The following is a 24,349-nucleotide window of genomic DNA, read 5'->3' on the forward strand; positions in this document are numbered from 1 at the left end:
GTATCTTAATTCACATGGAAGCATATGATGATGCTTGTAGTATACCTTACTTGAGATTGTAAGGCACGCAACCGAGATTAACCCAAGTAGTGGTACAACTAAAGCAATGTCTAGGAAGTTACAACTCTTTTCTCTCTAGTTACATATTTACATGTTATTGTTTTTCTCCAAGTTTTTTTAATCCAGTGAAGGCATTTCATTCATATAGAAAAAATTATTACAAGTAGAAAGAACATTACAGAGCAGAAGCCACTATTCGACCAACTCGTAACCTAATTTCCATCATCCAATAGGACGAAAAAGGAGCTACAAATCTCCACCACACCGCGAGACTAGAAAAACGGTCAATCCAACCATGAAGACTCATAAACCGACAAAATGCCAACACAAGTGGAACAGGGCCGTCGGCATACCAACCGGATCATATCGAAAAACGGTCAATCCAACCATGAAGACTCATAAACCGACAAAATGCCAACACAAGTGGAACAGGGCCGTCGGCATACCAACCGGATCATATCTTGCTGAGTGAATACTTGAGATAGATCCAGGTGTAATCCGACATCACTCATCAACAGTGCTTTGTAATTGAAGCATAACAAAACGACCACACTTGATCGCACTTAATCTACAAACAGAAAACAAAACAAAAACAGAAAAACAAAGTGCAATTGCCGGGCCCCTGCCAAAATATGGGTGGGAACCCAACCAATTCCAAGCCCAGGCCTAAAAAACAGGTCCAGACCTAAGAACAGCACTAGGTCCGACACAAATCTCAGCCCAGGTATTTCTCTCAAGATTAAAACATATTTATTTGATACGGGTAAAATTTATCCTTAACTAAAAAACAATCGAGGGACTTGGTTTTCTGAGAATCAATAGAGTGGGATTTGACTAGAGCTATAGTGGGGTTAAGACAGCTTTTGTAAGAGGAAAGGTACCTGCCCAAACACCCAGATTTCACTCACCACATGATTAAATATTTGGTAAGCATGAATCTTCTATCTATGGCAGCTTCAGCCACGGCTTTACAAGTTAGCCCACTGCCTTCGATTGGACTAATGCCTAATTTGTACATCCAGTCAGCTTTGCTACCAGATCCGTGGAAAGCAATTGCAAAATAATCAAATCAAAAGTATTTGAATTTTTGAATCAATACTTCCAAAGTTCCAAGTTCTTAAAAAAAAACCGGTTGATTTTTCAGGACTCTTTGCTTTTTGAGATAGATTTAGAGTTGAAATAAACACATTTAGAGTATGAAATGCGTTTTTATTAACTTCTAGTAAAAAGAGCAAAACAAGAGCATAACTACACGAGCAAATTCAAAACGAGCCCTAATCATATGCCTCAATACAAAACCGCTTCCCGCTGAAAGAGTTGCAGTGCGTTGGGAGCAACAAGGGAGAATTCCGGCAATTTCACCAGTAGAGGTTATGAATGATCTTTCATCTTTGTGATTTAGGTTGCTCTACAAAAGCGTGGAATGTGCATTTAGGTTCATCACAGGTGCATTTACTAGTCACAGCACATTACCCCGATTGAAATTGGTCCCAACATCCCTCAAATACGTAAATGAATCTTGGTCGGACACACCAAATATGTAAGTATGAAATGTGTTGGCATTCCATCAACCTCAACGGTCAAAACTCTTCCCCATGTGATAATAGCATGATATGATTAATTGATGAGAAGTTGCTGACAATACCAAGCATGGCATGCAAAAATTGTTTAATTGGGTTGTGGAAACAATGCTGTCCAAGTCACAGTGGTCTTCACTTTCATGTGGTCTCCTTGGGCATCTTCTCTTCATGACGATCATTCTGTCAAAGGATGGGGGATTAATTAAGCACCATGTGATGGCATTGCTTTTCATACATGAACATGGGAGACATGCTTTTTAATCATGAACATCAAAAGCAGATTGGTTCTCAAAATACCAAAAGGTGAAGAATATTGCAGGTTCACTTTTGGTCTTCCTCTTTTCTATCATGTGCTCTCTTTCTCTCTACACATCATCACGGTCAGAAAGGAAATGAAGAACAAGCCAGCTAATCTTTCATATGCACTACCTTGCTGTCGAAAAACAAGGAAAAGCAATTCCATCTGGTTTTCTATTGTTTTCACCTTCATGGAGAACTGGCTGTCCATACACAAACGGTAGAAGAGGACAACAACGGGTTCCATCTTCTCATGATGAAATCTTGCTGTCAAAGAAGAAAGGTGAAATCAACTATTTCTTGGTCTTGCTGTCCACTCGATGCAATCATGAAGGCTTTGCTGTCGAAGATCAAAGTGGGAGACAATTGCAGCTGGGTTCACTATTTCAGTTGGTTACCTTGCCGAAACACAAGGCCCTTCTCCAATCAAGCTTCGAGCAACTTTGACAGAATGGAATTCCTTCTTCCTCCTATATATACATAGGTTTTCTGTCTGTTCCATGCATCGAGAATAGTTTGATTTTCAATCCTCTAGTTGTAGAAGAGTCATTCTCTTTTTACTCTGTTTTGTTCCATGTTGAAAACAGATTGTAAAACAACTAGTGAGTCTATCCTATAAGGATTGCTGTCGTCTTTGCAATCCTGGAGTTGTGAATGTGTAAACTGTATTGTTTAGTGAATCAGTTTATTTGGGTTCTCAAGAGTAAGAACCCGCAGTGTTTTTAATCTCAATTGAGGTTTTCACTGCGTGACCATTGTTTGTGTAATCTCTGTTTTTTGATTATGTTGAGATTGTAATTGTTCTTATATTCTGGAGCTTGTACCATCCTTGTATTAACAATTGGTATCAGAGCGGGTTCTAAAGCTTTTTAGTTGATCCGAGGTGAATGATGGAACGTGAACGTGACAGAGCCTCCAGTTCTATAAATTGCCCGCCCTTGTTTGATGGTGAAGACTATTCACAATGGAAAATTATGATGAGGGCTTTTCTATATTCTCAGGACGAAAATATGTGGAACGTTGTTGAGAATGGTTGGGAACATCCAACCAAGGCAGAAGAATCAAAGAAAGCAGAAGGGTCATCTACAAGAATTCTTAAACCTAGGAAGGAATGGACTGAAGAGGAAGTTCGTGACCGCAATTGTGATTATAAGGCTAGAAATTCACTATTTATAGCTTTGTCCAAGAAGGAGAGAATGAGAATTAGTCACTGTGATACAGCTAAAGAAGCTTGGGACTTACTTCAGGTTACTTATGAGGGAAATAAGAAGGTTAGAGGTCAGAAGCTTCAAAGACTTGTATTGGAATTTGAAAACATGACCATGGAGGAAGATGAATCGGTTGATGATTTCCATGCTCGACTTCTCAATGTTACAAGCCAATGCCGCAGCCTTGATGATCCATTTGAGGAGCACCGAATTGTCAAGAAGTTTCTCAGGGCTCTTCCTTCAAAGTTCCAAGCCAAACAGATTGCCATCGAGGAAGCTCAAGACCTTGACACATACACTTTGGATGAACTGGTAGGAAATCTCAAAACTTTTGAGATGCGACTCAAGCCTGAAAAGAAGGTAAAAAGTGTTGCTTTTTCTTCTATCAAAAATAAAGAAGTTATTGATGATTCTGTTGATTTAGCCTTGCTAACTAAAGAATTTAAGAAATTTTTGAAAAACAAAAATTCTTCAGGGAATCCTTCAAAAAAATTTTTAAATTCAAAGAGGGATCAAATGTCTGAAAATCATTTTGACAAAAATCCAAAGTTTGCAAAATTCCCTCAAAAGAAAAATTTTCTTGAAAAACCAAAATGTTTTGAGTGTGGTGGAATTGGACATCTTGCTGCCGATTGTGGCAATAAGAGGTACAATTTGCGTGGTAACAAGGCATTAAAGTCTACTTGGAGTGACAGTGATGATAGCACTCAATCCGATGGTGAAGAGGTAAATCTTGCTCTTACTTCCTCCTTTAATTCTGAACTGTCTGATGTTTCTGATTTAGAAGATGACTCTTTTGATGAAGAAACAAATGAAAAATGCAAACAATTGTACAATGCTTCAAGAATTGTTCTGAAGAAAAATAATAAACTCAAAGAGGAAATTGAACTCTTAAGGAGTGAGAAAGAAAAAATTGAGCAAAACTTTGAATTATCATTGAAAGAATTGGAAGATGAACGAACTGACCTTGTTGATAAGATTAAAGTTTTGCAGGGAAAGTCCAAGTCTCAAGACTGGGACATGGAGCATGATGAGCTTATTAACAAAATCAAGGTTTTGCAGGTTGAAATAATGGCTCAATCCTCTTTAAATGTTTCTCTAACCCTTGAGAATGAAAAATTGCAGGAAGAATTATTGAGGGTCAAGGAGAGCTTTAACAAATTCTCTATAGGGTCTGAAAAAATCTCCAAGATGATGGGAATTGGCAAAACCCATGGCAATAAGGAAGGATTAGGATATAATGGTGAGTCATACAAACCCTTGATTTTTGTAAAAAGTGTGGAAGGTGACAGCTCATCAAGCAATTCACAAAGCTCTAGTGACAAACCATCTGGCTCCAAGTTGGCTGAAAGAACAGAACCTCATAAAGTCATTCATTCACATCAGAAAAATCTTTCGGTAAGTCCTGACAAGCACACCTCTGTGCGTCAGCCTAGGTATGATCCCAACCCCAAAAATTTCATTCCTACTTGTCATTATTGTGGAAAATTGGGACACATACGTCCTAGGTGCAACAGGCTTCGTGGGGTCACTCAAAATCAGAAAAGAACATTGAGATTTAACTCACATGCCTCGTTGCAAGCTGAGCTGAAAGAAGGTTTGAACCTGATAGCCAGGATTGCAAAGCTGGCTTCAATCCCCGTGGATCTGGAAACGAAAACAAAACAGACTTGGGTTAAAAAAGGACCCAAATGCTTCTCAACTAAGATTGATAATTATGACATATCTTCTGAATGTATTGATGCAACGTGTTTGTTTTCTTCTTACAATTTCAGAAATGAGTTTGAACATGTAGAAGCCACTTGTCTTGTGGCTTTGACTGCACTTGCAGATAAGAAAGGTGATGTTTGGTACGTTGATAGCGGTTGCTCAAGACACATGACTGGTGAAAAGAGTTGGTTTGTGTCCTTTTCAAGCGAATTCACAACTGGATCAGTCACGTTTGGAGATGGAAAAAAGGCTAAGGTAATGGGTAAGGGAACGGTAAATACAGCAGGTATTCCTAATCTCCAAAATGTCTTGTTTGTTGAAGGACTTCATGCAAATCTCATAAGTGTTAGTCAATTAACTGATGATTATGAGGATGTAAATTTCAATAAAACAAGATGTATTGTTACTGATAACAATGGCAAAAATATTATGGGTGGCTTGCGTTCTAAAGATAATTGTTATCATGTACGTGCTAATAAAAATGTTGAAGTGCAGACATGTTTGAAAACCAAGACATCAGATGATGTTCTTGAACTTTGGCATAAGCGTCTGGGGCATGTAAATTTTCAAGACTTGCTGAAACTTTCACACAAGGAAAGTGTAAGAGGTATGCCCTCTCTGAGTGGTAAACCAGACAAGATGTGTGATGGTTGCAAGGCAGGTAAGCAAACTCGTGCCTCACATGGAGCAGTTAATTCTTCCACTACAACTCATCCGTTGGAACTTATGCATATGGACCTTGTTGGACCTTCACAGACAGAAAGCATGGGAAGTAAGAAATATATTTTGGTTGTTGTTGATGACTTCTCACGTTTTACTTGGGTAAATTTTCTTAGAGAGAAGAGTGATACATTTGAAAGCTTTAAGGGATTGTGCAAAAGAATAACAAATGAAAAACATTCTTCAAACTTATGCATTGTTAGAGTTAGGACTGATAATGGAACTGAATTTAAGAATGCTTTGTTTGCTGAATTTTTTCTTGAATATGGAATTTCACATGAGTTTTCAGCTCCAATTACTCCACAACAGAATGGTGTAGTTGAGAGAAAGAACAGGGTATTGCTAGACATGGGAAGAGTGATGCTACACTCAGCTGGACTTACTCCAAACCTTTGGGCCGAAGCAATTAGCACTGCGTGCTATACTGCAAACCGTGCATTCTTGAGACCAGGTACTAACAAAACTCCGTATGAGCTGTGGAAAGGTAAGAAACCCCATGTAAGTCATCTTCGTGTCTTTGGTTCTCCTTGCTATATTTATAGAGATAGAGAATATCTTGGTAAATTTGATGCTAGGAGCGATAAAGGCATATTTCTTGGTTACTCATTGGATAGTAGAGCTTACAGGGTATACAACAAGCGAACCATGTCTGTAATGGAATCCTATAATGTATCTATTGATGATTGTGTTGTGAGCACTGTTCAGGTTAATCCAGATGAGGATCAACCCTCAGGAAGCCAAGTAAATGTGGAACTGAATGAAGAAACGGATGATTCCTCAAATGATCCTATTTTTGATCCTCCACCAGTTCAGAGAACAGGGTTCAAACAAGTTCAGAAAGATCACTCCACCCAAGACGTTATTGGGAACCTACATGGAAGAATTCAAACGCGTAGACAAGCTGCATCCCAGGTTAGTATTGATTCTGCTCTTGTTTGTTTTCTGACTGAAAATGAAGTGAACATAAACATAATTTCCAATTGTGGTTTTGTCTCACTTATTGAACCCAAGAATGTTAAAGAGGCTTTGAATGATGATGAATGGATAAATGCCATGCATGATGAATTGAATCAATTTGCTAGGAATGATGTGTGGTATCTTGTGCCTAGGCTCAGTGAATTCAATGTAATAGGTACAAAATGGATTTTTCGGAATAAGAGTGATGAGCATGGTAATGTTACTAGGAACAAAGCTAGACTTGTTGCCCAAGGATATAAACAAGTTGAAGGACTTGATTTTGATGAAACTTTTGCTCCTGTTGCTAGACTTGAATCTGTTAGACTTCTTCTTGCAATTGCTTGTCATCTTCACTTTACATTATATCAAATGGATGTTAAAAGTGCCTTTCTAAATGGTGTGTTACAAGAAGAAGTATATGTTGAACAGCCTCAAGGATTCAAAGATCCTAGCAATCCTGATCATGTGTACAAACTCAGAAGGGCCCTGTATGGATTGAAACAGGCTCCAAGAGCCTGGTATGAGCGTTTGTCTACTCATCTAGTAAGCAAAGGATATATTCGAGGTTCAATTGATAAAACTTTGTTTATTAAAAGAGACAACAAACATGTCATGATTGCACAAGTTTATGTTGATGATATCATATTTGGCTCCACTTCTGATTCTTATGTTAAAGAATTCACTAACATCATGGAAAGTGAATTTGAGATGAGCATGTGTGGAGAGCTGAATTACTTTCTTGGACTTCAAGTTCGTCAACTGAAGACAGGTATGTTCCTATGTCAAACTAAATATGCTGAGAATCTTGTTAAGAAATTTGGACTTGAATATGCCAAAGCTGTGACAAATCCTATGAGTACAAGTGTCAAACTTACTGAGGATCTAACAGGTAAGTCTGTTGATCAAACTCTTTACAGAAGTATGATTGGTAGCCTACTGTATCTCACTGCTAGTAGACCTGACATATCTTATAGTGTAGGAGTTTGTGCTCGTTTTCAGGCAAATCCTAAAGAATCTCATTTGGAAGCTGTTAAGCGTATCATAAGATATGTCTCAGGCACTGCCACCTGTGGTGTCTATTTTACCTTTGATTCTAATATTGAAATTGCTGGGTATTCTGATGCAGATTGGGGAGGAAATTTGAAGGATCGAAAAAGCACTTCTGGAGGTTGCTTCTTCATTGGAAACAACATGGTAGCCTGGCATAGCAAAAAGCAAAACTGTATATCTCTCTCCACAGCTGAAGCCGAATATGTAGCTGCAGGGAGCTGTTGTACTCAAATGCTTTGGATGAAGCAAATGCTTCGAGATTATGGGTTTTCTCAAGGTAAGTTAACTATCTTATGTGATAACTCAAGTGCTATAAATATTTCTAAAAATCCAGTGCAACACTCACGCACTAAGCACATTGACATGAGATATCATTTTATTCGAGATTTGGTTGAAAGGAATTTACTTGAATTAGCATTTGTTCCAACTGAGCATCAATTAGCTGATTTATTCACCAAACCCTTGGATACTGCTCGTTTTGAATCACTTAGAAGCGCAATTGGTGTTCTAAGTTCTGCAACTCTCCCCTGATTTAACTATATCTTGGCATGCATTCACATTGTTTGACATATTTGTATAGGTGCATTGTTCCTTTTATTTCTGCATTTTTTGGTTTCTGGAAAATCAGGATTGCATGTGTGGTTTGTATCCCGAAGTGTCTGACAGATTCATTTGAACTTAGATTGACAAGGTTTCTACTCCCTTCCTTAAATATGAGTGTGATGAGATGATTAGCATGTTTTGAACTTGTTCTTGCATCATTGTGTAATCTCGAACATGATCAACATATTCTCTATCACTTTGTATGACCACATGCACACATACTCCTTGTGGTGGTAAGTAATATTCTTGGTTGACTTGTTCTTAGTCCACACATATGCAGTTGTCAAAATGTTATTATTGCTCCTAGTTAAAAAAGGTACAATATATTTGGAGCATGGCCAGACTATTCCCAAAGTAAACAGGCCTTGGTCGTGACGAACGATATAAGGATTGGGAAGAAAAGGGAATGGTTTGGTCACCCCGGTGGTATATAAAACTATTGACTCGAGTTGATGTGTCCTTTGGGATGTCCTTGTTACATCTAGTACCCTAAAGTCATCTGACTTGGGAGCTGCTGGCATAAAACTCATTACATGAGTCTTAGTTTACTTGTGCAAAACTTGATGTGTGAAAAGGCAAAAGAAAAGTTAAAAATTGTGCCCACACGGAGATATAAGGGAGAATATCTATATTGTTCATTTATTCTCTTCGTATGTGTGTTCTGATTTCAAGGATTCTAATGATGTTACACACTCCACTTTGAGTTATGTTCACTTACACAACAAAGGTATAGAATACTTGATCATCTTCCAGCTTACCTTGTGGTTGTCAAAAATGGTTTACTCATGTGACCTTATCTTGTTGCATTCATGATTAAGGATTTGTGGTCGTACTATTGTCTGAAAAGCTATGCAAATTGAATCTGTTCTTAACTCTTGGATATGAACCCACTCATTGTGTGTTTGCATTGCATTATTGAATTCTTCATAACATGATAAATTGAGGGGGAGTTCCGGTACTTAGGACATTTTGATGTGCTATGTCTGATTCAGAATATGGTAATCTTTCTTCTACATAGCTTCCGCTGCGCACTAGACCTTTGGCATCCCTATCCAAAAAGGGGGAGAAAGATTGTGTTGATTTTGTTGGCCCTTTGTTTTTCTGCTAAGACTTGGCTAGACTTCTTTAGACTTCTTTAGGGTTTGAATTCATCTTTCCTTGTGGACATGTGTTATTGTTATTCATTAATTACAGGTTCATGTTATTTTTCACAAGGTGTGTGATAAATGTTTCAGGAACTAAGGATCCTCAAAATACTTGTTGAGGGGGAGTCGAAAAATAAACGTAAGAGTTTTGGTTGAGGAATGCCAAAGGGGGAGATTGTAAGTATGAAATGTGTTGGCATTCCATCAACCTCAACGGTCAAAACTCTTCCCCATGTGATAATAGCATGATATGATTAATTGATGAGAAGTTGCTGACAATACCAAGCATGGCATGCAAAAATTGTTTAATTGGGTTGTGGAAACAATGCTGTCCAAGTCACAGTGGTCTTCACTTTCATGTGGTCTCCTTGGGCATCTTCTCTTCATGACGATCATTCTGTCAAAGGATGGGGGATTAATTAAGCACCATGTGATGGCATTGCTTTTCATACATGAACATGGGAGACATGCTTTTTAATCATGAACATCAAAAGCAGATTGGTTCTCAAAATACCAAAAGGTGAAGAATATTGCAGGTTCACTTTTGGTCTTCCTCTTTTCTATCATGTGCTCTCTTTCTCTCTACACATCATCACGGTCAGAAAGGAAATGAAGAACAAGCCAGCTAATCTTTCATATGCACTACCTTGCTGTCGAAAAACAAGGAAAAGCAATTCCATCTGGTTTTCTATTGTTTTCACCTTCATGGAGAACTGGCTGTCCATACACAAACGGTAGAAGAGGACAACAACGGGTTCCATCTTCTCATGATGAAATCTTGCTGTCAAAGAAGAAAGGTGAAATCAACTATTTCTTGGTCTTGCTGTCCACTCGATGCAATCATGAAGGCTTTGCTGTCGAAGATCAAAGTGGGAGACAATTGCAGCTGGGTTCACTATTTCAGTTGGTTACCTTGCCGAAACACAAGGCCCTTCTCCAATCAAGCTTCGAGCAACTTTGACAGAATGGAATTCCTTCTTCCTCCTATATATACATAGGTTTTCTGTCTGTTCCATGCATCGAGAATAGTTTGATTTTCAATCCTCTAGTTGTAGAAGAGTCATTCTCTTTTACTCTGTTTTGTTCCATGTTGAAAACAGATTGTAAAACAACTAGTGAGTCTATCCTATAAGGATTGCTGTCGTCTTTGCAATCCTGGAGTTGTGAATGTGTAAACTGTATTGTTTAGTGAATCAGTTTATTTGGGTTCTCAAGAGTAAGAACCCGCAGTGTTTTTAATCTCAATTGAGGTTTTCACTGCGTGACCATTGTTTGTGTAATCTCTGTTTTTTGATTATGTTGAGATTGTAATTGTTCTTATATTCTGGAGCTTGTACCATCCTTGTATTAACAAAATATAAACAACAAAATTTGGCACACAGAATACGTAATAAGATCTTCATTGATTACTCACATTCTTCCCATAGTACCATATACAATATATAATTAGAGCTGGTTACCCCCAAAATACAGGAATGTCATTCCCTCCATTTCCTCTCTACTTCCATGACATCCCCAGATTACTACCTTCCTTTTCCTACTTCCTCCAAATACTAACACGTCTGTAGACTAAATAACCCACCAAAATACCATCAACAAGGGTAGGGTAAATATCATAGTTGCCCTTACTCTAAATCAGTAAAAAGTAACTATCTCAAAAGATTTTGGTCAGAGTTTTATATTACTCTTCGATAAGCCTTCCACAAATTCACAGTGTTACTCTCTTTCAATCAAGAGAGGAGCCACATGAGAGAGCTAGCAACGCCGCCACAGCTGCTTGTTCCACATTTTTGTCAAAGAAGTAAAAACCAGTCCTCCTAAAATTAGTCCTCCTCCTCCTTTGGAAGCACCACCTCAACTTTCTCACCACTCTCTGTTTATTCGCAACAATCCTCACCGCCCTGAGCAAGTATGTGCCGCGACTGCCACGAGCATTGCCATAAGCAGCAGGAGGAGGAGGAGGAGGAGGAGAAGCACTTTTGGCTGTTGTGGAAGTGCTTTTACCAGCAGCAGTGTTTGTTGTTGAGCCATTAGTGGAGACAGAGGCTGTTGGCCTAGTTCTTTCTGTTCTGGATTTCTTTCTCTTCCCCTTGTTTGCTTTGTCTTCTGGGTTCAGACTGGCAAGTCGTTTCCTCAGCCTGATGCCGCAGGCATTGCACAGGGTCTGAACCATTTAAAAGCCAATTCGTTACACACAATCATAAATGGGGAAAGCAAATGACAAATCAATAACAAACAATACTCAAATGGGTCTTGCTCTGACAGCAAAATTAACCACTGAATTCCCAAGATTTGTCAGACAAATCAAACCAAATGGGTTCTACTTTTAGTCCTGGAAATGGGTTTTTGCTTGTGAGGTAAAACAGACCAGGAACAATATTCACAAGTGGGTTTTCTTTTTAGGCGCAGGTAAAGAAAACCATGAACTTTATAACCAAAAGGGGTCTTCTCCTTCTTTTGAATCCTCCACATGGGTTTTTGAAAAAGAGGCCAAAGCAAGATGCTGATAAAGTAGAATCATCAAATGGGAAAACCAGAGAGATGATCAACCACAAACCAGCAATGTGATCATGAAGAGTAACTGAAAAGAGAGAGAAACCAGCCAGCAAAGTTACAAAACCAACCTGAAAATCCTTTTACACACAAATAAAAAAAAAAACTGGGGTGGTGTCAGCAACGCATAACATGAATGAAACAAAGTTGCAGAGAAATCCCAAAATCCAAAAACCAAAAGTGCATGAGGAATTGACAAGCAAACAAACCAATAAATGGTGGTGGGTGTTCTAGTGGGACTAACCTTTGGACCAGCCGGCCCACTTCTCCACAATGGTGTCCTGGTCACCTTGCAGTCAACACAGCTCCTCTCAGCACTCTCTTCAGCCACCGATCCCTGCTTTCCAATTTCAAAACCAAACGTTACAGAAATGCATGAACCCAAAACCCAAGATTTGGAGCAAAAACATAAAGCAAACATTTGTATCACAAAATTATCCAAACCCAAAACCCAAACTTGGAAATGAAAAACGTACAGTAAGCCACAAAACCCACCTTGCTCCTCAAATTGATCATGGTGTCCACAAAACCAGACTAGCTCAGAATTTCAAAGGAAAAAGAGAGGAAGTGAGTGAGTGAGTGAGGTAGAGAGAGTGATCAAGTTTTGGGCTAATGGGTTTTCATGGACTCCTCATGCACTATATTTTAAAACCTGAGAGAGAGAGAGAGAGAGAGGAGTGGAGAATTGACAGAGACAGAGTGCGGTCAGGTCGCTGCAGTGGTCTCAGTAGTTAGTGGCACCACTACAACACACACACACACACACGCTGGAGCTGGTCAGTGGGATAAAAACACAAAATCCTACGGTCACCTTTGGGCAGGGGTTTTGTGTCCCTCTGAAAATTACCATACTGCCCATTGGTGGCGTACACCTGCCACAGTTTTGGGGGAAAAGGGAGGACACGTTTCGGTCCGGGACTGGGTTCTTTGGCTTTTAGTACCCGCAGAGGGATATGAGAACAAACCAGTACAGGTTGCCATATCATTTCGTGAGGCATTTCCCGGGACCTCCTCAAATAACCGGTGACGGAAACGCACAGTTTTAAGGAGCGAGAGATGAAATCATAAACACACAATTTATGAACCCAATTGATATATGCTTATTCAAAGCAATCTAAAGTTATGTTACAGGACAAGGAGTCGGTCTAGTTGGAATAATGAAAGAACGATTTTGTCCTACTTGGCTTCTATCCGTATTATCATGAATCGACTACCTAAATTAATACATAAACAAACGATTTCTCCAAATTAGTGAGTTTTCAGTTTGTACGTTACACCATTCTGTTAAGGGAGAGGTGAAAATAAGCCACAAAATCGTAATCATGAAGCGGTTGGAGGAGTTGGTTACTTCTTGAAGTTGGCTTTATTTACCTCATAATTTTCATCAAAAGGTGAGCCTCTCAAATCTCAGTCTTTTCTTCAGAATAGACAATTGACTAGAGAAGGTCACCCAGCCACGCCTAGACTTCATTCGTCAAACGAAACCCGTTACTATTTTACTTTATGTCACATAGGCTTGTCGCCCTCATCATCAATCAACATCTTAATGAACCTAAGCAAAGAATTTTGCATTAACCACCACACCTTAATGGCTTAATCTATGAAGAGAGCATGAATCTCATAAAAGCTTTTTGGACTTTAGACTGACCAATAAACGTATACCATTTGGAAACATATTTGACCAACAAATTTGAAACCAGAACAGGAGCAGAGTTTAAAACACACTACATAATACAATGGAAAAGGAAAAGATATGATTGGACTGACTTCACGACCAAATTTAAACCAAGTTTGGGAGTTCAAAAACCACCTGTGTGAACCATATAATACCCATATCACTAATAAGACTCGACATCTGCTTTGCCCAAAAATATGTAAGGAAACAAAAAAACTCCGGCCTTTGATCTTGTTGCAGAATGCAGATGTTCTTCATATAGTATATATCCCAGTTTATACCAGTAGTTCAATACACCTGAACCAGCCACCCCAAAATTCAACCCTAAAGAGACCCGACATAAGAAGACGCTTGACCTGACCTGACCTGACCGGACTGGACTATTGCCTTGGCCATACTCAAGGGCTTGAGTGCATATTGAGGGTAACTTCTGCAATTTGATAAGATGGCATACAAATACAAAACATCATGACACCATTCCAGATCCAAACACCAAGAGCTGTATATATTGTGTGTGAAAACAGCGTATCACCTCTAACTGAAGTTGAATCCACCAGACGGAACACTTGGACCATTTCCTCCGAAGTTGAAACCACCAGCTGGAACAGTTGGAACATCACCCGGTGGCATTGTTTCATCACCGTCATCGTCCTCCAACCAATATGTCTCGAGAAGCTTAACTGCCTTCTCATAAATTTCAGTATTGTCATGAGTCTGTAGATTCTCAATCTTTTCCAACCCCTCTGCATCATCAATCGACTGAGCATAGGGATTTACACCTCCTGTTGTGCCCAAATTCTTCTCAGCTTCTCCAACCTTCAAGATGTTCTCCAGGCCTTCTAAACAAACTGTAACAATTCTTGGATCGGGGCAGATAAGAAGATCACACAATGGCTTGATACACCCATGATTTACAAGAATCCTGTCACCAAACAAACAATGTTAATCAGCAGTCTTAAGATGTAGCATATTGTTTCGGAATAAAACTAACAGATTAAAACTCCATACTTTATTTGATCATGAGAACCACCAGATGTCGCATTTGATACTGCCCATGCAGCTTCTTTCTTTATATCAAACTCAGCAGTTGAAAGCAGTTGAATAAGTGGACCAATTATATTAGCATCGACTACAGCCTGTTAACGAAAGTATTGCTAACATCAGTAACTTGAAATTCAGAGTTGACCAAAAACACCAACTCGAGTTGCAAACTTCAGCCTAAATGACATAGTATATAAACAATAAAACAAGTGAGAATCACTTGACTCGAACATTTGAAATCTCTGTTACCTGAATCTGCTCTTTGTTTCCAGCTGTGATATTTGAAATTGTCCAGCAGGCTTCCTTCTTGATGCTCTTTTTATAATTGTTGGTCAGAAGGGTCAGCAGACAAGGAAGAGCTTGATGTTGGATGATCACCTGGAAATAAACAACAGCTTATTAACACCAAATGCAGCAAATGGAAAACCCTGAATTTGGGTATATGGTAACCACAATGTAAAGATGAATATATCAGCTATTTATTTGCATTTGACCCAAAAACAAATCAAGTGCAACAGTCAATTTTGATGCAAAAAATGACACCGCACAGAAGAAGTTCCCTGCAGTTGTCATGAGCAATACATAGAAATACACAGAAACAATTCATTCCTCTAATGTGCTTAAAAAACGTTCAAGAGGTGGAAGGGAATAACTAGAAAGTTAGATAAGCAATTTTGGAGAGGGGATCAGTATAAAAGGGATAGTAGAAGCACACAAGTTTTAGCAATTTTGTTCTTTTTCCTACCTTTCTAAAATTTCCAATTGTTCCCAACATTTGGTTAATGTTAGAACCATCCAAACAACATCTATCAAAAGACAAAAGACATCATTCACATAGACAGACTGATATTCACAATCAACTGCTATAGTGGGTCTGACAATGCCTTGCAAAGGGTACATAGTCTGAAACAATAAAGAAGATCGAGATGCTCTATGGATAAGCAATTAAAGAAAAGGAACAAAGTGTTGGCACACCAGTAAGACCAAAATTGTATTATGCTGATCTATGGTTTTTCTTTTTCTTGGGTGTGTCTGTTTCTTTCAAGTGCAGGTGCTTCACATAAAAGTTTTATGAAGGGTAAACACTTAATAAGTCTGTTCATCTATAAAACACCAACATCTACAAGGGAAAACAAGACACAGAAAAGGTCAAATGCAACAAATACCTGAGTTTGCATATCATCACCAGTAACAATATTTCCGACTGTGCGGAGAGCAGGGATCAGTACAGATGGAGATGGATGACTGAAAAGATTATGAGAAAGTCAGGACTTAAAAAAGATATCAAGAAGCCCGAAAAACAAAAAGTTCCAACAAAGAATTGAAAACTCACAGCAGAAGTTCAACAAGCCTGGGGCATACTCCAGACTCAATAACGGCTTGAATTTTGTCATTAGTACCATCAGAAAGGTATGAAAGAGCCCAACACGCATCAGTCAAGACTTCTTCATCATTTGAGTGAATCAAACGAGCTAGAGCTGGAAGTGCTGGCTTAACCTGCAAATAGAACACCTTTATCAATATTTACACCCCTCAAATAAAAGTACATGACTAATGCACTACCTAGCAATATTATTCAGTGCAAAGAAATTATATCAGGTAGAACTGTCAATGCCATCTAGGACATTACCAATTGACTAATTATTTCAAGTCATCTGAAAAACACCAACCTCATCAAAAGGAGGCTGTGGCTTGCCCCTGCAAAAGTTTGACAATGTCCAAGTAGCATTTCTCAACATGGAGAGCTTTGCATGCTCATTCAACTGCGATAACAATGGAATCAGAGCTCCACTGCCAAGTACCAGATCCCGGCATTTTGGGGAATCACCAGCAACATTCCCCAACGCCCAAACAGCCTGAAAGTTCAGAAGTAATAAATGATGAGCGACAAAAGAAAATTCATGAGAAGGAGTAGATTAAGCTAGCTCTCCGATTCATACCTGCTCACGAACATCATCACTTGGAGAACTCAGTAATTTGACAAAGATAGGAACAGCACCATGTTCAATAACCACCTTTGTGTTCTCAGACGTCCCAGACGCAATGTTTGTGAGAGCCCAAGCTGCCTCGAACTGCAGAAAATTAAAGTAGGCAATGAGAATGTTCTAAACACATTTGCATTAAAGTAGGCAATATACATAATGAAGGGGAGGTATCTGACCTGAAGTTGATGAAAGTTCTCCTTCATTAGAAACTCCACAAAGCGAGGAACAACACCAGATTGAATAACTTCCTCAATTGGAGGGCTGCGCTCTAGTGTACAGAAAAACAATGAAATAGTTAAATAGACTAGTAAATGGATAAAAACAAAATGCAACCTTATATATGCTTTCACTCACCAATTGATAGCAACTTCCTAAACTGAGTAGTTGCCTCGAGCTGCAGAGTGCCCTCTTCACTCCAAACTCCAGCAACCATGGACGGTAAGTGCTCTAGCTGTATTGAAAAATATAACGTTGTTAGTACATAATCCCAAATAAGTCAGAAACACCAAGATAAGTATGAGCATAATTAAAATATGTTGCATGCGAGACATACTAACAACTTCACTTCACTTCCAACTCTTGAAGGTCGCATTAAACTTTTGTATGCAATTGCAGAGAGACATACAATGATTACAAGATTCATATAAAATCTCCGCCAATCAGCAATCAGAACAGGAACGAGAAAAGAAAAGAAAAAAATAAGCAATTTTCTCATTATTCAACAAGGAGTTGATTATCCAAGAGATTGAAACACTAGTCAGCCAGCAATCTTAACATAATCAAACTAGAAAGCGCCTGAGTACTCAAATTAGGATCCCCTGAAACGAACTAGAGAACTATTCAATCCCTGACCATGAATTATATATCGCAAACCCGTAGCCTTACTAGTTACTAGTTTGATTGATTCTGAACTTGGCATTCACTTAACAAATTAAACAAACCTATGAAACCACGAAACTTCAATACAAACTAGTCGAATCCGATTCCGATACAAACTAAAGCAAGATCATATTCAGAGTAAAAAAGTTATCCTAAGCTTCACCAAAAAGTATGCACACATTCAACTAAATCAAAAAAGACAATCAGCAAAATCGAACCGCAATACAGCAATTCCTCTCAGCCAAAAAACTGATACAAACATATAAGAACTGATAGCAGTCACCATCGAATCGGAACCTAAATTAAGCATTAGGTTATTATTACCTTCTTCTCCAGCGCCGGCGACTGAAGATTAGCCGGCAATTGCTGCGGCTGAAACCCCTCGCGGCGCTTCTTCTGGAGGCTCTCTTCTCTGCGATTCTTCCTGATCTCCACCATATTGTCCTCCCTGCGCCGCCGCCCCTCCTCCGCGTCCACCGCCACCTTGTACCTGTTGCGGCGGACCTCCGCCCTCGCGTTCGGCCTCAACGACATCGTTTTGGATGCGGAATATAAAATCGAAACCCTAAGAGTGAGAGAGAGAGAGAGAGAGAGAGAGAGAGAGTGAGGAATAGGGTTTTAGAGAGCACAGCAGGCAGGGAACGTTGAGAGTCGGGATTTTGAGGGGTGTTGTTTTTTAAGTGAGAGAGAGGGATGGGAATAGAGGCCGGTTTTATAGCATTTGTGGGAGTGGAGGGTGGTCCACTTTTGGGCTCGGATCGGCGTGGAATTACGGGTATTGCCACCGGGTTTGAATTTGAAGATGAGGGAAAAAAGTGTCAATGTCTCGGTCGAATTGTCTGAGAAGGGGTGATATGGAACTTTTATCAGCCAACAACCGGGCCGGACCCGGTCTAAAGTCCTGAACCGGTCCCTTTTTGAATATAGACTTCTTCTTTTTTTCTTTCTTTTTAAATAAAATTAGAAAATAGTTAAGAGAAAGAGACACCTATCTAGGGCGTGGCATATTCTGATATTGGATTCAATGGCGAAAAGGTTCCGAGTATATAGATGGATTACCGTGAAAATTTTAAATTTTCATACGAGAGTCATTTAGTTTCTTAACAAATAATTTATATTTCTAAAACAAACAACTGGTTAAACACGTGTTTGTTTTCACGTTATAATAGTTAAATTACAATTTTTTGTATATAAGTTCCCCTTGCGTTTATATGCTTATTACATCACATTTTGACCATGAAACTTTAAGCCTTGGAGTTTCGTAGAAGTTGAAAATGGAAACGAACTCAATTTATGTTGCAAGATGGTTTTTGCAAGCTTAGATTAATCGATATCCCCTAATTCATCTTGGTATAACTTAATGAATTTTGTTTGAACTTGATCCTTGATAATTTTTTTATTTAGAGAGGCATTTCTCTATATATATATTAAGTCTTTTAGTATTACCAACTGTTTTTAATTGATGATTAAGTTCGACCCTACATCAGTAGAATATACTTAAATTCTCAAAGTTAGAAACATATGGGGCCTCATTCTTTGGGCACTAATATAATTTCTCGTCATCATGAAAACGCTCAAAGTCTCCAAAATACCAAGATTATAAGAAAGTAAAGGTAAAACTAGTTCTATTTCTTTTTTATAATTTTTTTGTTTTTCAGAAAAGAAAAGGTATTATGAAACTCTTTAAACATGAATAAAATGACTATTAGTGCGGGGCCAAACGAGTTTCACGACGCGACTCAGCCCAACAATCCATTTAAGGAAAGCCCATCTATTGTGGATTTGACTGTAAACTACTCAATGGCCTGAAAGAAGAAAGAAAGCCCATTCCAGCCAACTACAAGCAACAACTACTACAAGCCTCTGCTTCTGCTATTAAAACCCACAACCTGGATTGATTGCCTTAAATTTCTGTATACCCTTTTGGATAAACACTTTAAAAGCTTATCTATCTCACCAATCAATTTCAAAGCTGCTTATCATATAATAACATTTCGCCATCATAGTTTACATATAAAATGTGACAACATTCCTCGCAACTCTCTTGATGTGTGACATATGCATCAAAGGTCGTTGATGTTAAACACCTAATGACACGTATCTTCGACTATTTAATCCAAAAGAAATAGCTGGATAATATTATGAATCACATAAAATAAGTAAAAGAAATCCAGAGAAACAAATTTTATTGCTAAAAGTACCAACATTGCAAAGCTTTTTGTGACAGCCCACCCACAATTGCTACAGACCAAGCCGAAGTTACCTAGGAATAACCCTACCCCATTTTAATACAAAGCTAATTCCCACTAAATCAAATAAAAGAGACACAATGGGCAGGTGAGGTTAAATCGTCAAATTACACGGCATGAACGGCGGCGCTAGAACCGCGACGTGCCGCGCTTGGCGGCGTTAGAGTTGCTTCTAGACGAACCGACACGTGCCTTCTTTGCGGCCGTTGGATCCGTACTGCCAATGTCAAACCCCATTCCGTGGCTCCCATCTCCACCAACCATTTCCACAAACATCCTCTGGAGATCTTCAAAACTGTCCCCCTAAAAATATCCCAGTCCAATTAGGGAATTACCATTTCACCCCTGAACAAATAAGGAATAAATAGGTAAAACGAATAAAATATCTACCTCATCCTTCACAGTGTTCATCATGGAGATCATCTCTTGCATGAAGTCCCCAAATTCCTGTTCACACAAATTTTACATTATTCAAGGGCATAAAAGTAAATTGCTCAAAAGAAATAAAGGCCAAAACCGATGCGACGAGGCAAATCATTCACCGTACGGAAAGCGGAATATGCCTGGTTTTTTTTTTTTTACCGCGTCTATGGAAACGACGTCGTTTTAGTCAGTTTTTACCACGCATTGTGTACGGTGAACATTTGCCTAGGCAGGATAAAGGAGGAGGAAGAAGGTACGAACTTCGTCTTCTTCTTCAAGCGGGTCGTAGACGCCGGCGTCGTACATTGACCTCTTCCCCTGATCCGAGAGAACTGCGCCACCAAAACCGCCGTCCGTTAACTCAAATCCCCCAAAAAAAAAAAAAGAAAAAAAAAAGGTATGGCTACAAACGACGTCGTGTAATGATGGATGGTTTTACCCGTATAGGCTTCTTGGATTTGCTGAAACCGCCGATTCGCTTCTCCGGCCACCGACGGGTTCTGGTTCCGGGCCCACCTATCCGGATGCCATTTCTTCCCACAAAACAAAAAAAAAATCCAAGATTAGAATCAATTTCGGAAATTGACGAGAATTGAAGAAACGGCGACGTATGATTAATACCATGGCGAGTTTGCGGTAAGCGGTGCGGACATCAGAGAAGGAGGCATCCTTGCGGATCCCGAGGACGGAGTAGTAGCAAGATCCGCCGTTGGATCCTCCATCCCTGTCCATAACTGGAAATTGAAATCAGAGAGCTTCTTCAATCTGAGACCATAGAAAGAGAGAGAGAGAGAGAGAGAGAGGGCCGGTGTGTTTTGTCTGGGCTTGTTTTGTTGTGGTTGTTTGGTGACGCCTTTTTGTTTTAGGCAGAGAAAATATCTCCTCAGAGATACGAAGAAAGAAACTTCGAGAGATTTGATTTATTCCATCGTTACGATTCTGCGAACGCGAGTCAAATGCTTACGTGGACAGGTGGCTAGATATTTTTATAGGGAGCGGAAAAGGGCCCCGTGTTACGGGTAATCACGATTCTTGCCATTGGGCCTTCGAACAAAATGGTCCTTAACGACCAAGCCCAAGGTCTTCCAACAGTGAACACAACATGCTCGGAATATTTACGCGTTTGTTCGCCGGTGGTCACGCCGTCACGGTCATTAAAATGGGACGTTCAAACACCGTGCAAAAAGCACCAGGAAACAAGAAAATTGGAAGAATTAGAAGTCGAACAAGGTTTCGTGGACCAATCTTATCTCTGGAAAACAAACACGTGATAGTTTGAAACTGATCGATAGTGCTTTCTTAATGAGAATATTTGTAAATACTATAGTTATGACCTGAAATAGATGAAGGTTTATATTTAGAATTTTTTGAATGCATTCTAAAAAAAAAAAAAAGTTTCTTTGAATGCTACTTTAGCTTGATTTTATTGGGGTTTTGATTTCAATAACAAACTGAGAAGTTCTCCAATTATAACAAATTAAACTTTAGCTTAATTTTATTGGGGTTTTGATTTCAATAACAATTGAGAACAAGTTCTCTAATTATAACAAATTGGTTCAATTATATATCGTAGACATCAAGAGCAGCAAGTAATTTACAGTGCAGTTAACAAAATATGCACTCATTCTATAGAGACTACTAGTGAAACAAAATAAATTAAATATTACGTGTGTAGTCATAGTCTAATGACTAAAATAGCAGATAGGATGTTCAACACCGTGTAAAAAGACAAGATAACAAATATAAAAAAAAGTTACATATTTCTAGTCATTCTAAATATACTAAAGCGCATACCCCTTATGAACAGTAACCCCGAGTATGAACAGTGTGATGCCTATTTTGCCCCTCTATTTTTTCTACTTTCACGTTGTTGCCCCCCCCGATAGGTGTCTGCAGCCTGCCTCTGCTGCGTGTTTAGTTTGGTTCTGCGTGTTCGGTCTATAGAAACTAAAAAGACAGTCGGTTCTTTGATTTGCAGGAATTGAAACAATAAGAGTGAAAGGAAAGGTTAAGCACGACGCTGCAGACACTCTCTTTTCTTCTTTGCTTCGCACGAGAATAGGCCAACTGGTTTTCATCGGAGTGAGGGAGATTGCAGCCTTCTTGGATGTGATGAGCCCATCCTAGTTGTAAGAGGTATTTGTTGATTTTTTTTTTCCAACGAGTTCTTTAAAAATCGCTTTGAAATTTGATATGTCACTGAAATGGGGTTTGGGTAATGGGGGTTTTGCTAGGTATGTTATTGATTTTGCCCACCTCCACTTCTAACTATTTGCACTTAATGTCTTATTTTTAATTTCTCTTTGGTTAACTGATATATTTTGATGGTAAAAGAATTTCTTTCTGTGATCCAGGGATATTAGCTGTCACCGATGTCGTATGGACTAATTGACAGCCACTGCAATCAATTTCTTGGAAGAAGTTGGAGACATGTAAGCATCACTGTATGACTCGAATAGAAGATAAGTAGAAGAACAAGTGAGAATTAATTGAAATATGCCATCTGGCTAATATGTATCTTTTTACAGATTCCTAACAACTCAACAGAACCTTTAGGAGTAATGGTCTTGAAGTCTTGAGGAGTGTTCCCAGAACGTTGGTACTGGATTGGAGTAGTAGCTTTATTTGGATTTATTCTTCTATTAAACTTCCTTTTTATCTTGGCAGTTCAGTATTTTCAGCGTAAGTACTTTAAATATATTGAACTTGAATACCAACCCAGACTATTTTCTATCTTTGCATGGAGAAGACGTTCTAACAACCCAAATAACTTTCTGCAGCTCTTGATAAGCCTCTTGCAGTACTTTCTAAAGAGGCATTGGCAAAGAAACAAGCCACCAAAATTGGAGAGGCCATTGAATTATTGTCAACAGGAAAGAGCTAAATTGGTGAGTCAGAATGCTTCAAAATTTATTCTTCCATTCTATATTATGGAGTTGAAAGTATATGTAAATTGATATGTTGTATCAATGCAGGTGCAGCTAAAAAGACTAGACAATGTGTTAGTCAATCTTATCAGCCAGCGGGGAATGGCTTTTTCTTGAACCCCTCTCAATTACATCTGATAAAATCAGGTATGCAGTTGACATGCCACATGTACCTTCAATTCAATTTTTGGCCATTTCTTTTGAAATAAACTTGAACTTTTTATCTGAACATCACGTTGAATTATAGATGGTTCATTTTATTATACACTAGAGAATTAAGACATGGTACATGTAAAACTCTTATGTTTTGATAGCAAAGGATCCTTTTGTTGCGGATTAACACAAAAGCAGAAAAGGAAATAATTATTATAACTTGGTCTCGAATGTCTACCATCATACCTACAATGATCGGGCATACTATTGCTATCCATAATGGAAACGAGCATTTGCCTATTTATATAACAAATTGTACGGTAGAACATGGTTAACAATTGGTTTTGATCAAGCAGCCAAGATAATTAGTTTTAGGGGTAAATTCAGATTTTCTTTTATGTTCATTGGCTCTGAAGACTTTGAATTTATCCGATTTCTGTCTATTATGGTTGTCCTGCAGTTGGCTACTATTTGGTTGGAGCACAAGAATTCCTTAGCTGGGAATTTTTCTTCATCAATAATGTTTCTGTTGATCCATTGGTTTGATTGGTTCTTGTTTCTCCACGCTCATGCTTGAAGGTTTATGTATATTCTCAGGCTTGCAGGACTATGAGTCTTTGGCTGAGACTCGATCAAAGTCTTGGTTTTGCAGATTTTGTATATCTTTTCTTTCAGCAACTCTTTTTTGTTGATATTTATTATAGCATGTTGTGCCTTGAGTAAACTGCAATTGCTTCCTTCTGTGTAGCTCAATGCCCCTGGGTATGGGACTGACGGGACCTATAGTTAGATGCATCGATCTTAGTTTAACTTTGTGTTGCATGGCATGGATCAAGTCATAGGCAAGAACCTGTTTTTTGGGGTTAATGTGCATGTCATGTGTGCCTGTGTGGTGCAGTTTATTATTTCTTTTGTTTTTGTTGTTTGCTTTTCAACAAATGTTTTGGAGGAAGTTGTTTTTGTATTTGTAAGTTCAAGTGAATAAAAGTGGTCCTTATATATAGGTATTCCAATTATATTATCAGTTGATCCAAATGCGAGAGTTATGATTGCTCTCCACTATTTTGACTATTAGTCTGGAATTGCAGATTTTTCTGTTTTTCAATTTTTCCTTCTCTGAACCCTGAGGGTAGT

At 38.8% G+C, this 24,349-nt stretch overlaps 3 protein-coding genes across 5 annotated transcripts; all 3 read right to left on the reverse strand.

Moving 5' to 3' along the window:
* Positions 1-10,714: 10,714 nt before the first annotated feature.
* Positions 10,715-18,150, reverse strand: LOC112191955 (importin subunit alpha-1b). 3 transcript variants are annotated; one of them, XR_002933251.2, is made up of 13 exons: positions 17,788-18,150; positions 16,939-17,035; positions 16,761-16,852; positions 16,540-16,671; positions 16,270-16,455; positions 15,933-16,096; positions 15,766-15,844; positions 14,849-14,977; positions 14,567-14,694; positions 14,091-14,480; positions 12,128-12,220; positions 11,955-11,963; positions 10,715-11,494 (listed from the first exon to the last, which is right to left on the reverse strand). XR_002933251.2 is itself a non-coding variant. In XM_024331461.2 (11 exons), exons 1-10 carry the CDS (start codon positions 17,995-17,997, stop codon positions 14,093-14,095), a joined length of 1,605 nt encoding a protein of 534 aa, XP_024187229.1. In that variant the 5' UTR covers positions 17,998-18,150; the 3' UTR covers positions 13,593-13,988; positions 14,091-14,092. The 3 variants fall into 3 exon arrangements, 1 of the variants encoding a protein (XP_024187229.1); XR_002933250.2 differs by lacking the exon at positions 11,955-11,963; XM_024331461.2 differs by lacking the exons at positions 10,715-11,494; positions 11,955-11,963; positions 12,128-12,220 and adding an exon at positions 13,593-13,988.
* LOC112194005 (erythroid transcription factor) lies at positions 11,057-12,399 on the reverse strand. The gene is made up of 3 exons (XM_024334270.1): positions 12,379-12,399; positions 12,128-12,220; positions 11,057-11,494 (listed from the first exon to the last, which is right to left on the reverse strand). The coding sequence occupies exons 1-3, from the start codon at positions 12,397-12,399 to the stop codon at positions 11,057-11,059; spliced, it is 552 nt and encodes a 183-aa protein (XP_024190038.1).
* A 1,469-nt stretch (positions 18,151-19,619) lies between the features above and the next one.
* On the reverse strand, positions 19,620-21,005 carry LOC112192977 (dnaJ homolog subfamily B member 3). The gene is made up of 5 exons (XM_024332950.2): positions 20,757-21,005; positions 20,575-20,668; positions 20,397-20,467; positions 20,103-20,159; positions 19,620-20,015 (listed from the first exon to the last, which is right to left on the reverse strand). Exons 1-5 carry the CDS (start codon positions 20,865-20,867, stop codon positions 19,842-19,844), a joined length of 507 nt encoding a protein of 168 aa, XP_024188718.1. The 5' UTR covers positions 20,868-21,005; the 3' UTR covers positions 19,620-19,841.
* Between the last annotated feature and the right edge of the window lie 3,344 nt (positions 21,006-24,349).

This window comes from Rosa chinensis, chromosome 3, assembly GCF_002994745.2.
Source record: "Rosa chinensis cultivar Old Blush chromosome 3, RchiOBHm-V2, whole genome shotgun sequence".
NCBI classification, from domain to species: Eukaryota; Viridiplantae; Streptophyta; class Magnoliopsida; order Rosales; family Rosaceae; genus Rosa; species Rosa chinensis.